At 34.4% G+C, this 14,735-nt stretch overlaps 1 protein-coding gene across 7 annotated transcripts in view; it reads left to right on the forward strand.

Moving 5' to 3' along the window:
• AGMO (alkylglycerol monooxygenase) overlaps nt 1-14,735 on the forward strand; it is a 387,303-nt gene that overhangs the window by 181,675 nt on the left and 190,893 nt on the right. For all 7 annotated transcript variants that reach the window (XM_086695051.1, XM_086695018.1, XM_086695020.1 and 4 more), the window contains one exon: nt 4,601-4,696. In XM_086695051.1, the coding sequence (XP_086551177.1) occupies nt 4,601-4,696 (96 nt within the window). The remainder of the gene's footprint in view (nt 1-4,600; nt 4,697-14,735) is intronic.

Here is a 14,735-nt window from a genome sequence, read left to right on the forward strand (position 1 = left end):
AAGTGCACACACTTTCTTGTCTCTAGGTTTATAGAAAATGTTCACCTGTTTTGAACAGGTCTTATTCTCAGATTGGTGACATTGCTCCTGTCTGAGTTTCTGTCCTGGACTTTGTCTGACCAGCTACTTTTGGCATGTGTCCTTCTTCCTCTTAACTGGCTCCTTCTGAGTATACCAAAAAATATGTTCATATCTCTCACACTAAAAAAATAAATAAAATCTTCTCCCTCATCCATGTTCTACTGAAAGAATATCCCCACCTCTCTCCTTCTTTGTTTTCTGAAAAAGAGAAGTAAATAATCCCTACCTCTATTTCATCTACTCCTTTGAATCATTTTTAAACTTATTGAGGTCTCGATTTCAAGCCTACTTCTCCACTGTCCAATCCAGTGTCATTTTTCAATTCAGTTGATACTTGCAGAACATATTTGCTTACTCAGTAGCTTCCTTGGGATATATCTCAAAGACTCCAACACAGCATTCCCTAAGTTGAACTTTATAAACCTCTTTTTCCTCCTGTCTGCTGTCTTGGTGAGCAGTTATCACACACAAGCCACACACAAGCCACAAATCTGGAGGTCTTCTGATACTGCTTTGTCCCTCTCATCTATGTTTAAATAGTTACCACAGCCTTAGATTTCTTGCATGCCCTTTAATCCCCATGGCTACTGCTGTGGTTAAATGTGGGTGACTTTCCATTGGGCCAGTGAACTAGATTTCAAAATTATTTTTATATTTCTCACACGCTTAAACAAATGTAACTGCTCTCTCACAATCTAGGATAAATCTAGTCTCCTTAGAATGGAATTAAATGCCTCGCCTCCTGGTTTTGACTAACGTCTAATTATCATTTGTTTTTACTTTCATTTGGCTGTGATGGTGAGAGAGATTGACCAGAGACTCTCTGAAGAAAGCCATAGATTGTTTCTTCAGAAAATTACATATGCCCCCATGCACACAAACTCATGTTTTGTTGTAGTGATATTAAAGGGGTTCACAGACTCCCTTAGATCTGTCAGTGAACCCCATTGTCCAATCCAGTCTCTGGACACACTCTCCAACACTTTCAGCAAGGCAGAGATACTTACAGTTCCCCTTAGTGTCCTACTTCATGGTACCCTTCACACAATCCCAGGCTGCTCTGTTCACGTGATGAGCAGAATAAAACCCACTCATTTTTCATCCAGTAACCAAAGGTCAACTGTAGGACTATCCTCATTCTTTCCACACACACATACGTGTGGGTTATTTTTCTCCTTTAAGAACCTGTTGTATATGACTTCCACTAAAATGTAATAAAATAACCCAGGGTAGACAATCAAATTTAAAGCTAAAGAGACTTGGAATCAGAATGACATGGTGAGCGCATGGCAGAAATGGAGTTCTTTGGTAAATGGTATAATGTTCCCTGACCCAGGTACTGAGAGTTTAACTTTGAGGAAGCAGAAATTTCTTCTCCTAAATTAGTATCATTTCAGGCTTTACGATGGAACTGACACTTAAGTTGGTTTTAAAAACTACAGAGGATTTAGGAATGTGAAGATGTGAGGTACAGAAGATGAGGGAGGGATTTCAGACCTGGACATTTGCTAGGCTGCTTTCATTTTAGAAATTAGAACGAAATTAACTTTCATGTGGTTCATGAGACTTACTCCCTGTCTTGTATTTTTCTTTCTTTCTTTCTTCCTTTCTTTCTTTCTTTCTTTCTTTCTTTCTTTCTTTCTTTCTTTCTTTCTTTCTTTCTTTTGGTTGTTAATGTTGGTTTATTTTTGAGAGAGAGAGAGAGAGAGAGAGTGAGCAGGGGAGGGGCAGAGGAGGGGCAGAATCCAAAACAAGCTTCAGGCTCTGAGCTGTCAGCACAGAGCCTGCCTGAAGTGAGGCTTGAACCCATACACTGTGAGATCATGACCTGAGCCAAAGTCACGCATGGTCAACCAACTTAGCCACCCAGGTGCCCTAATGTATTTATATTTCTTATTAGAAGTTTCCTTTTTTGGAATTCATGCTGAACTCATTTTTCCAGTTTTCTGATAATTATATATACTGATTGGTAAGATTTGAGACCTTGGTTCATCAAATGTACTTTTAGGAAATCTAATCCTGTGGGAAATTCCTTGAGAAAGTATTCAATGGGGCAACCTGGGTGGCTCAGTCGGTGGTTAAGCGTCCCACTCTTGATTTCAGCTTATGTCGTGATCTCATATTTCTTGACATGGAGGCTCCATTGTGCTCTGTGCTGACAGTGTGAAGCCTGCTTGGGATTCTCTGTCTCTCTCCACCTTTCTCTGCCCCTCCCCTGCTCACATTCTCTCTGTCTCTTTGTCTCTCTGTCTCTCTCCACCCTCTCTCCTCTTTCCTCTCTCTCTCTCCTCTTTCCTCTCTCTCTCTCTCCTCTTTCCTCTCTCTCCTTTTTCCTCTCCCTCTCTCTCTCTCTCCTCTCTCTCTCAATAAATAAACAAGAGAAGTATTTAATGGGCTAACACACTTGTGATTCACATTAGCATGGTAAAGGCTCCGAAAAGTTCTGTGGTAAACAAATTTAACTTGTTTAACTCAGCACTTCACAACTTATTTGATCCTAGAATCCCTTTTTCCACAGCAGCTGTTATCTCAAAGGACTATTTATTCACACTTTGGGGAATTATAATGACGATAAATATTCACCTGGTATGCACTCTCTTTCTGAATAAAACTATTTATTAAACATCCAACCTAAGTTGTTTTACATTTTTATTCACAATTCCAAGATTCCAAAATAGTCCTTAACCTAAATTACTTAAATCATAGGGGCGCTTGGATGGCTCAGTTGGTTAAGCATCTGACTTCAGCTCAGGTCATGATCTCCCAGTCTGTGGGTTTGGCACCTGGGGCGGGCGGGCTCTGTGCTGACAGCTGAGTCTGGAGCCTGCTTGGGATTCTGTGTCTCCCTCTCTCTGCCCCTCCCCCACTCACACCCCTCTCTCTCTCTCTTTCTCTCAAAAGTAAATAAACATTATTTTTTTTTTCAACGTTTATTTATTTTTGGGACAGAGAGAGACAGAGCATGAACGGCGAGGGGCAGAGAGAGAGGGAGACACAGAATCGGAAACAGGCTCCAGGCTCTGAGCCATCAGCCCAGAGCCCGACGCGGGGCTCGAACTCCCGGACCGCGAGATCGTGACCTGGCTGAAGTCGGACGCTTAACCGACTGCGCCACCCAGGCGCCCCAAACATTATTTAAAAAAAAAAAATACTTAAATCATATATTATATATGTGTTTCAAATTTTTTTTATTAACCTACTGTAAGAGATCTATTTGAATATATTTTAATAAGTCAAAAAAGACTATCATAAATCTTTTGAAACCAAAAGGATGGCTAAGTTTCAAATGGTTTTCTCCTTCACCATTTGAATGAGAAAATTAAAGTATAAAGAGGTTTAAGAACTTTGTGAACATCACGGAGAGATTCTGCAGTAGATCCAAGACTTAAAATGGATGTCTTAAAAAAGAGCCCAATATTCTTTTGTTACTCACCAATCCAATCCATCTTTAATAATACATTTATAAATAATAAAAATGATCCTGGTTGTGATGACAGTTGAGATTTTTCATGACTTAAGGTTCAAAACAAAACTGGGAATGGTTTTTGTAAATGTCCAATTTTAAATTCACAATCAAACTAAACACAGTTGAAATGATATTGGCCTAATTGAGAACAAAAGCTTTAACAGAAATAAAATTGTAATAATCAGAAGAAATCTTTTTAAAATAGCTAGTTGTCTGGAAATACTAACTCAAGAAAATCCGGAATGTAAAGTGAAAGTATGATTCTTTTTATTCTTATTTGTTTGTTTAGCATGTCATTTAATTAAATGTTTTTTTTTTACAACATGAAATCACTCTTGGAGATCAAAGTCATTAGCAGAACACAGCAGACTATGCCTATTAGCTGATTCTAACCAGTTCTGCGGTTTAAGCATAAGTTGTTTTTCTAAGGCAAAGGCATTTCCGTCTGTTAGGAAATATGGACCTTTAAAATTTATTTCCACTATGGCATCATATCATAGCTTCTTCCTTAGTCACTTAAAAAAAATTAGGACATATCGTGCTCTCAATCAACTACATAAAACCATATTTGAAAGAGAAAACTTCTTATATGAAGTTACCTTTTCAAAATAGAATTTCATTTCATTACTCAGCATGCTGGGCCATAATACAGTTTGGGAGCCATCAATGCATAAAGGCACAGGATACTTTTTTTTTTTTTTTCCAACTAAAGTGAGTATCTCTGTGTATAAGAAAAACCTCTTTACTCCCAGGAAACACATCCAACCTTTTCAAGATTAAGGAAATAACACACCATGTATGCTATTTTAATTAGTATTAAATACGGACTAAAAGTCTGGTGAACTTAGCTTCTACCTGTCTGTAACTTTATCACCTTGTGGAAAATTAATGTTGCAAGGTCAAATGTGGCAATAAAATATATAGAATAAGGCATATTTGCTAAAGAATAAGATGTATTCGTGAAGTTTATACTCATAACATTCAGTCATTAGTAAAAGTATATTTCATGTTGAGAAATAAGATGTGCAAATTTTTAAATTTTTAATTTTTCAGATATTCTACTCTCCCTTGGCCCTCTTCATACCGCCTTCAGTATATGCTGTTCATCTTCAATTCAATCTTCTCTACCAATTTTGGATCCACACAGAGGTGACTTTTTTTTCTTTTTTGTTTTTAAAGTTCTATACCTAAATAGTTAGCCTGAAGCAATGTCCTGGAAATCCACTAGCAGCTGATTTATTGTGTAAGAAAAATCTTTGTCTGCCTTCTTTAAGGAGAAACATCTGTTCATTTTTATTCCTTTTATATTGAATATATATTGCAAAGTTTATAAGAAGCAATGAGGCCAGTTGGTCTCAATTAAATAAAACAATTTTTGAACTATTAAGTACCAAAACATTCTAATACTATATTCAATACAGTATCTTCCTGTATTACAGTTTATTAAACATTGTTTACCCAAAGATGTTGAAATTCATTTCAACTTAAATATATAAATTTATATATATATATAATTTTATATATTTATAAATATATACATATATGTAATTTATCTATTGAATGTAACTTATTTAAAATATTTATTTTATAATATGATTTATTATATAATAATAAAAATATTTAACTATTTAAAATATATAATATTGATACATTTTTATTTACATATTTATACTTACACACATACATATCAGTTAGTAGGGACTCTGAAAAAAGTTTAACTCTTAAAGAAATTATGAAAACTCTTTTGATTGGAAATCCTGCTTTATTTTAGAGTTTAGGATTTATTTAGAGAATGTTCAGTACGTTTAGCTTTTTCTCCCCCTAGAAAAGTAGCATATATAATTTTTTGGATTGTCTGTGGTATCTCAAATTGTCAGATTTGAATTTTTGCAGATAGATCATTAAGCAACTGATTGTTTTATGAACTATTGTACTCTGCTGGTTGTCAAATACCAAAAATCAGAGACCTAGAAAAATTTTTGCTTATGTACATGAGAACCTTTTCAAGCATTTGGTATTTGTTGGGAGTGTTTTGAAGTTCCATAGGAAACACATTGACAGGTGTTGCAGATGGTTGAACAATACAGCAAATAACAGCTGCATTAGATACCAAAGCTTGATACACAAAGTACATTATTTCATTAATCTGCAGTATTCATGCTACTGATTTACTTGGAGTAAAGAGACTGTTATTATGGCTTTGGACATATGTGACATTATTTGAAGATCTGTGGTGAAATAGCATTGCATTTTATGGCAGTTGACATACATCAAATAGTCAAATACTACAACTGTCTGAAAGAGTTGTTGAGGCCAATTCTGACTGTAGAGGTCAAAGACCAAATTTGTTTAAATCAGTAAAGGAAAGCTTTCTGATGATTTACATGGAGGGGTTAAAGGAGAATTACATTTTTATAGCAGCTCTGCTCCAGGTCAAGCCACGTATTGGGTCAGGTATTAGTTCGTGAATACGGAACACTGGTGCCTAAGTAACTTCCGCCTTTTCCTGTGTTCCTCTGAGAGGTCTATGAGCTTGAGTTCCATCTCAGTATGTAAAGAGGCAGTGGTGGAAAGCCACTGATGAAACATTTCTTTTACACTCAGCCTCCAGGTGGCTTCATTTCTAAACTCAAAAGCAATGCATTACAACTTTTCACTTGTGTTATACTTCAAAGTTTTGAAAGTAGTATACAATGCATAATTTCTACAGTTGAGCTGCACAGACAGCAAGAACACACTTTCTGAAATTAAGGTTTGGGTCTTGAAATTTTAAATTATATTATTAGGTGTGAAAACATTTATAAGATTTCTTACAGCTGTGCATTTAATTCCATTTATTATTATAGACAGCCTACTACCATTTATTTAAATAACAGAATCACACAGGAAATAGAGCCAAGAGATTTGTAACAGTGGCTGTTTCTGGACAGAGGGGCAAGTGAAATGGAGAACTGGAGTGGGGAGAAGACTTAAAAAAATTAAATGCTTGCCCTAGTTTTTGGAAGTTGAATACACAGAAACAATAGTCCATTCACATAAGCAATACAGAAGCCATAGTACACGTGACACTGGTGGCCAAAAAGCCCTGAACATTCCTGAATGGAGGTTTGATTCATTCAGTTGTTTCACTGCTACGGACATCCATAAAATCAGTTTTCACTCGGAGGGAGATTTGGTCTTAAAAAGGTACTGATTTTTTAAAAGTGAGGACAGGTTCATTCACTTCAAGCAATTAGGATAAGAGAAAGTAAAAAACAACAACAACAAAAAACAAAACAAAAGACTGACAACATGCTTTTGAAGTATTGTATATGAGAGAATAAAAAGATCATAAAACAACATGAAGAGTTTATGATGAAATTTTCTGTTTAATTTTGGATTACTCTGATGGAGAGGTAATATTGTTTATCCCCTTCCTCTTTTCTGAGAGTTATAAAACCTTCTGCTACAAACTGTACTCTCTTGTTTAATTTTTGCCTACATTTTTGTTTATTGTTCCTTCATCCAAAGTGTCCGAAGTACATAGTCAGTTATATTCTTTTCCTCTGAGTTTACTCAAGGCAAGTAGAAAAACTTATTATTTAACATATGTTTTAAAGTGAATAACTGTGGAATGTTATAATTTTTTGAGGTTTTAGATGATATTTGAATATTAGATGATCTACACAGTATAATAGCAGTAGTAACATTATCCATTACCTTATCATTATTTATTATGTTTACTTATTATCATTGTTCATGTACACATCAGTTGGTCCTTGGGCAAAGAAATATAAAAGAGAAATCATTATTTGGCATTAAATATTTGAACCCATACGACTCAAGGATTTTTATCGTGCTTAACTGAAGCCCTTAAATGGAATATGATGCAGTTACAAATAAAATGAGCAATCTTTTTATGGACTAATATGGACAGATGTCCAAAAAACAGAGGTACATACCAAAGGATATTATTTTTATTAAAAAAGGGAAAACAACTATGTGTTTTATATGTTCACATATGCATAAAATGTCTGTTGAAGTATACATGAGTAATCAACTCTTTTCCTAGAGGAGAGATATTTGGGATGGCTAGGAGATAAGGATTAGAATGAAATATAAGCATTAATTTTACTCATTCTAATGTGGGCAGAGAACTTTCTTTTTGTTATACTATTTCCCTAATAACAACGATGTTGTGTGGCATTCCATGTATTTGATGGACTTTGATGAATTTGCTTTAATGAAATGCCTGTTCAAGCCTTTATTTTTATTATTACTTTTAAGTTTATTTATTTGAGAGAGGAAGAGCTGGGGCGGGGCAGAGAGAGGGAGAGAGAGAATCCTAAGCAGGCTCCTCACTGCCAGCATGGAACCCTATGAGGGGCTCAAACTCATGAACCATGTGATCATGACCTTAGCTGACATCTAGAGTCAGATGCTTAACTGACTCAGCCACCCAGCCACCTCTCACGCCTTTATTTTTTTTGAGTTGTTTGCCTAAGTGACTTGGAATTCTTTATAGATTCTGGGTATAAAGCAATGTCAGATACATGTATTTCAATTGTATTTCCTCAGTTTGTAGCATGCTTTTTCATTTTCTTTACGAATTCTTTTGAAAAATATTGAAGCTTTAATTTGAAAAGATTAATTTATCTTTTTTTAATGGTGAGTTCAGGTGTTTTTTTGTCTACTTTTTGTATTTTCTCTAAGAAGTCTTTGATTATCATAAACTTTCAAAGAAATTATCCTAAGGTTTCTTTTGGAATCTTTTGAGTTTTAATTTTATTTTTGGACCTTTCATATACTTGAATAAACTTTAAAATGTGATATTTTGGGGGGTGCCTAGGTGACTCAGTCATTTAAGTGTCTGACTTTAGCTTAGGTCATGATCTCCTGGTCTGTGAGTTAAAGCCCTTTGTCAGGCTTTGTGCTGACAGCTTAGGATTCTGTGTGTCCCTCTCTCTCTGCCCTTCCCCTACTCATGCTCTCTCTCTCTCTCTCTCTCTCAAAATTAAATAAACATTAAAAATTTTTTTCTAAAAGAATATGGTATTTGGTAGGGGTATGTTATTTTATGAATACCCACTTAATATACCACCCTTTAGATACTTTCATTTAGCCATTGGACTACCTAAGTCCTTTGTAGAAAAGAAAATTGACCATATATAGTTAGCTCTAATTTTAGACTTCTATTCTCTTCTATGGATTTGTTTCCTCTTATACCAATCCTTCACATTATTGGGTATTATAGCTTTATAGGAAGTATTGTTTACACAATTATCAAACAATTTGTTGAAAAATTCTCCAGGATTTTTTAATGGACAATTATGTAGTTTTTGAGTAGATAGCTTTATGTCTTTATTTCCTTTATTTACGTCGTATAGAGTCTGTCTCTTTTTTTTTTTTTTGCCTCTTTTAGAGTTCACAGGTAGTATATTTTATGTCAAATTTTGAAAAAAATAAATGCTATTATTTCCTTAAACATTATATCTATACCTTTATCGCTCTCCTCTCTTGGGACTCAAACTACCTACATGTTTATTACATTACTTGATATTGATTCATATCAGCACTGCTTTGTAATTTTTAAAATTTCGCTTTCTTATTAAGATTGGTTCATTTCTATTAATTTGTCTTCAGGTTTAATTACCTTTTTACCTGCTCCCTCTAATGTACTTTTAAGCCCATTCAGTGGATTTCTCACATCAGATATTATGCTTTAGGTTTTAGAATTTCCATTTATATTTATAAATAGTTTTTCTTTCTCTGCTGAAATTATGTTATTCATTATGACTGTATTTTCCTTTAAGTATTAATTATAATTATTATTTTAAAATTCTTATCTGCTAATTACAACATCCAAGTCATGTGCAAGTCTACTTCAATTGACTGTTATTTTTCTTGTTATGGATCACATCTGCCTTCTTTGTATGTCTAGTATATTATTATTGTTGTTACATGCCAATCTCCATGGCACATTTGTTGTAGCGATGTTAGATTCTGATATATTCCTCTGACCTTTTCTTATTTTTATTGTAGGAGGCAGGGAAATAAAATTAACTAATTATCTTGTGTTTTTGGAGGTTTTGATTTCCACTTGATAGGACATGGGTCTTTTAGTATGGTCTTTAGTTATGAGGCATATTCTTTATCCTTGGTGGCCTTTAATCTTAGGGCAAGAACTATCTTGTGTGTGTGTGTGTGTGTGTGTGTGTGTGTGTGTGTGTGTGTAATTAATGAAATGCCCAAGGTGTTTTCTTTTTTTTTTTATTTTTTTTAACGTTTATTTATTTTTGAGACAGAGAGAGACAGAGCATGAACAGGGGAGGGGCAGAGAGAGAGGGAGACACAGAATCTGAAACAGGCTCCAGGCTCTGAGCAGTCAGCACAGAGCCCGATGCGGGGCCTGAACTCACAGACCACGAGATCATGACCTGAGCCGAAGTCGGATGCTTAACCGACTGAGCCACCCAGGCATCCCCCAAGGTGTTTTCAAAGCCACATTAACTTAGTAGGATTTGCTTTCTACATTTTCTCTTACCAGCATGAGGCAGCAGTCTAAATCATTGTCAGCAATTTTCTAGCTTTTTACCTTCCTGGCTTTTCAGCAAGTTCCTCAGAGCCTCTTCCTATGCATGAATATTTGCATGAATATTATAAGAATCAGCCAAGAGTCTTAATTTAAGAGTCAGGAGACTTGTGTGCCAGTATTGTGGCTTCTCCCTCTCTGGATCCTTTCTTTATTGGAGAGAAACCTTTTGGTTTTCAGTCACTCTTGTGGTCTCAAATTTTGATTTCTGATCCTAGCTGGGTGAGACTGGTACTTTCTCTTTCAGCATCTCCCATTCCCACCCCCTTCTCCTTGCAGTCAGAACATGCCTTAGGGCAGTTATGTATTAGAATCCTACTAAGCCAACTATATTCACTGAGCACAAATGCTGCCATCAGAGATTTGGTTGGTAAGGTATGAGGAAAACAAGTTCTTCTCATTGGCAACACTATACTCATATAACTGTCCCAATCAGACTTTTTTTTTTTTCCTCACACACATATATATATGAATGACACACTTATGAGAATAAGCATCAATAGAAATTAGAATATAGGAGAACTCCAAGAATGCATTGTGAAAAATTAGAAAGCTTAAGAGATATGTAGTGGAATTATGAAGCAACATAACTGAAGAGACAATAGAAATCAGAAGTTTGCAGAAGCCTGGAGATACAGAGAAGAATAGGAAAATGGAACTTTATAGCAGCAAAAAACCGGTAGCAGCATGAGGAGAGAGATTTAGAAGGTCTGACTTCTTTATACAACTAATAGAGTGGTTTATTTATTGCCCTTTTGTATCCCACATTATGATTTTTCATGGAAGTCCAGCAGTATTTATCTGTTCTTCAAAATCTTACGGAGTCTACCCAGAGCCAGTGTTGTGTAAAATGTAGTTTTATTTTAAGTCGGTATATCTGTTTTATCCTATCATTTTAGTAAATCACTGAGGAAGAATAAAATGTATACTATTTATAACATGAATTTTAAGTCCTGGTTATAGAGAAACATGCTTAGTTTATCTCACATTTCTGTAGCTGTTATTTTGCCCGCTGAGTAGGCAGGAAACGTGTTGGAATTATTTAACTAGACAACAAAGCTTTTTCATTAACAAATTACTATTTATTTTGCATAAAGATGACACTTGGGAAGATATTATTGAATATTTTACACACTATAATTATTAAAACTTAAACGTGAAAATTATAACACAAAGTTATTCATCCCAAGTGCTTTTCTTAAAACATAATAAATGTAGGGGTACCTGGCTGGCTCAGTCCATAGAACATGCGATTCTTGATCTCAGGTTCGTGAGTTCAAGCCCCATGTTGAGCATAGAGCTTACCTAAAAAAATATAAAAAAATTAAAAGTAAGTATTTTCATAGTGTAAACTGTGCTTTCCTTTTGAGGCCTCAGGGGTTAGAGTCCCTTAGTTCAAGTCCTAACTTCATTTATTACTATTACTGTGACCTTGAACAGTTTACTTTACCTTCCTGTGCCTCAGTTCCCTCATATGTAAAATAAAGATAACAATGCACAGTATTGTGAGTGTTAAAAAAAAAGATAATTCATGTTCTAATAAATCAATTAGATGTTTGTAGTACTATTATCGTTGTTATCTTTTGTGCATTCTAGGTACCTATTTTATTGTATGTCACTCACTAATCATTCCTAGCCATCATCATGATTATTCATGCACATTTTATAACATAATTTTGATGCATCCCATATTTTGGTTAGTATGAATTATTAATATAAACTAATGCAGTTGGATTTTAGATTTAAGGAAATAATGCCAAAAATTAGTGTAGAAAAATATGTATCTTTATGAGTTTGAGTTTCTGATGATGAAATGTATTATTCAGGTTTTTTGTTATCTTCTGGTTTTTTTCTAATTCAGAAACTAATCAACGTGCAAAATCATGAAATTAGCCAAATTTAATGTATCTTTGTAAATATTTCAATTATTATATCCCACAGACATTCATTGAGTACCATTTGTATTCCTCATCTTCCATGTAATAACAAGGACAAAAAAGAATTAAAAACTGGGACAATGAGATACAATATTCTGGATGAAGGAAAAGTAGCTTTAAAAATATTTTTTAAATGAATGAATTTTAGAAGAATAAACAGGTATAGTCATCCCAAGCCAAGAATTCTCAGTTACTGATATTTGTCATTGGTCTGATGTGTCCCAAGGAGAAACTTGATGATATGAAATTTTGGTTTGACTTTTTTATTTATTTCATTTGGTATATCATATGCTTATCCAGCACTCACTTTTTCAAAAAGTATTTCAAGCATTTTAACAAATATTATTTCATTAAATGTTTATAACAAGTCTATGGAATAAGTAATACTATTTACTCAAACTAAGCATGCTAAGTAACTTGTCCTGAGTCACAGGATTAGTAAGTGTCAAAGCTGGGCTTTGTACCAAGTAGTCAGGCTCCAGATTCCTTGTTCTCATCTATTTCTGATCTTAACGTCATAATATAATAGCCACCATGTATTAAACATCCAATATAGGCCACGCAAAAAGTTTCATTTAATTTTCATAAAATAGTTTGAATCACTAAAGGTCAATTCAATTTTTATAGCTTGTAAAGAATGAATATAAGCTCAAATAAATTCAGTTAATGGGGCTTTATATTAAGGGGACATGTGGAAGTACATGCAGCAGGAAACTATCCCAAATTTAATGGACAATTTTAGAAAACTGAAATTTTTATACTTGCCAACTTTGTGAGCAAACATTATCCTTTTAAAAGCTAAGAATGTTGGTATTCTACAGTTTATATAAGGCAACACAGCTGGCTTCAGAGCTTACTTATGTTTTGGCCATTACTTCCTCCTCAAACGATATATTTATTTGGTTCTTTGTCAGTGTACCATGATGGATGGCAACAGGTTTTACAAATAATTCTTATGGCACAGTGAAATAAGATGAAGTTGTTGGTTAGTCAAGACAGAACTCAGTTGTAATCTTTCCTGGACCAAATTAATCTATCCTCAGAGGCTAGTACTACTGAAAATCCTTTGGTGATGTTCAGTTGCTTGATGAGCCAAGTCTAAATTGCTTTCATTTTATGTTTCTCATGCACTGCCTTCCAAATAGATTTCCTGGTGTACATCCCATTACTTTCCATTCTGTGCAATTCATTCAAACTAGACTATTTTCCATGTTCTAAATGAATCTGATATATTAGCATTGCTGTTTATCTCCTTTCATATTTTCTAGATGTTGCTATTCTATATGTTCTTTAAGGCCCAAATCAAATTCCTTCTTCATAAACTGTCACCTCATTTAAGATCAAGCACCTATGTAGCTCAGACCATGTGTCAGTCACTATGCTAAGTATTTCATAAGATTTAATCATCATGTAATTCTACTGTCCCCATTCAAAGAGAGGGTATCGAAGTTTTAGATGTTAAATAACTTGCCTAGTGTTGTAGCTAGTTAGTAGTAGATATGTAATTCAAAGCTTGGTAAACAATTTTCTCCCTTCCTCCTCTGAAATCTGGTATCACTGATTTTACATTTCTTAGAGATTACCCAGATTACCTGAAACAGTCCTAATATGTGCTCCTTTTTCTGGTACAGTTGTTAATAGCTCTTTCTTTTACTCTCTTAAAATATGTATTATACACTTGTTTTCCTCCTAAGCAGCTCTTTGGTCTCTCTTAACCTTTCCATTCTGTTATCTCACATTAGCTTATGTCCCTCCCATCAATTACATAGATGGTTATGATAGACTTTTATGGTGATGATTTTAGAACCCTATTAACAAATGAATTGATATTATTAACTAGATATTTTGCAATATATACGGTATTGGAGAAGAGAGGAGAAAAAAATACTCATAGTAAAGATCAGAGAGGATTGATTTTGTTCCTTCACATTCATGTGTTGTAACTGTAATCCCCAATGTAATGATATTTGGATAGGGGGCTTTTAGGAGGTAATCAATCAGGTCATGAGAGTGGAATCCTCATGATGAGATTAGTACCCTTGTAAGAAGAGACATGAGAGAGAGGATACAGTAAAAAGATAGCTCTTACCAAACACTGAATCTTCTGGCACCTTGATCTTGGACTTCCTAACCTTCATCACTGTGAGAAGTAAATGTTTGTTTTTGAAGCCACCCAGTCTATTGTATTTAGTTATAGTATCCTGAACTAAGACAGGATGTACTAATTTAAAAAAATAATAATAATCCTGAAGGGACAAGAAGAGCTTATTCTTAGAAGGAAAGTATGCACATGAAAACAGGGCAAATGAACTTAAGACAGATACTTATAGCTTCTATCTACTGACTGAAAATCCATTCTACCTTTAACTTTAAAAGATTAATACTTGCAAATATTTTTTAACAGACCAAAATGGGTGAAGGGTAATAATTAGGAAATCTGTCATATGAGATTGTAAACTCTGCAGTGCAGATTTATAAGTTTTATTGATGGAAGTATCTAGTACTTAGATAATTCCAGGTACATGGTCAGTAACATTTTTTTTTAACATAATGTTACTACTACTGATAATAATGTGGTTCTTTTTCCCTGAGGATCCAAACTGGTAAATATAAAATTGTGTTACACTAGAGTGAAGTTTCATATGGTTATGCTTACGAATGTTTCCAATTTCCCCTCTGT

The sequence above is a fragment of the Puma concolor genome, chromosome A2 (assembly GCF_028749965.1).
Source record: "Puma concolor isolate L17-30 chromosome A2, mPumCon1.1.hap2, whole genome shotgun sequence".
In the NCBI taxonomy this organism is placed as follows: domain Eukaryota; kingdom Metazoa; phylum Chordata; class Mammalia; order Carnivora; family Felidae; genus Puma; species Puma concolor.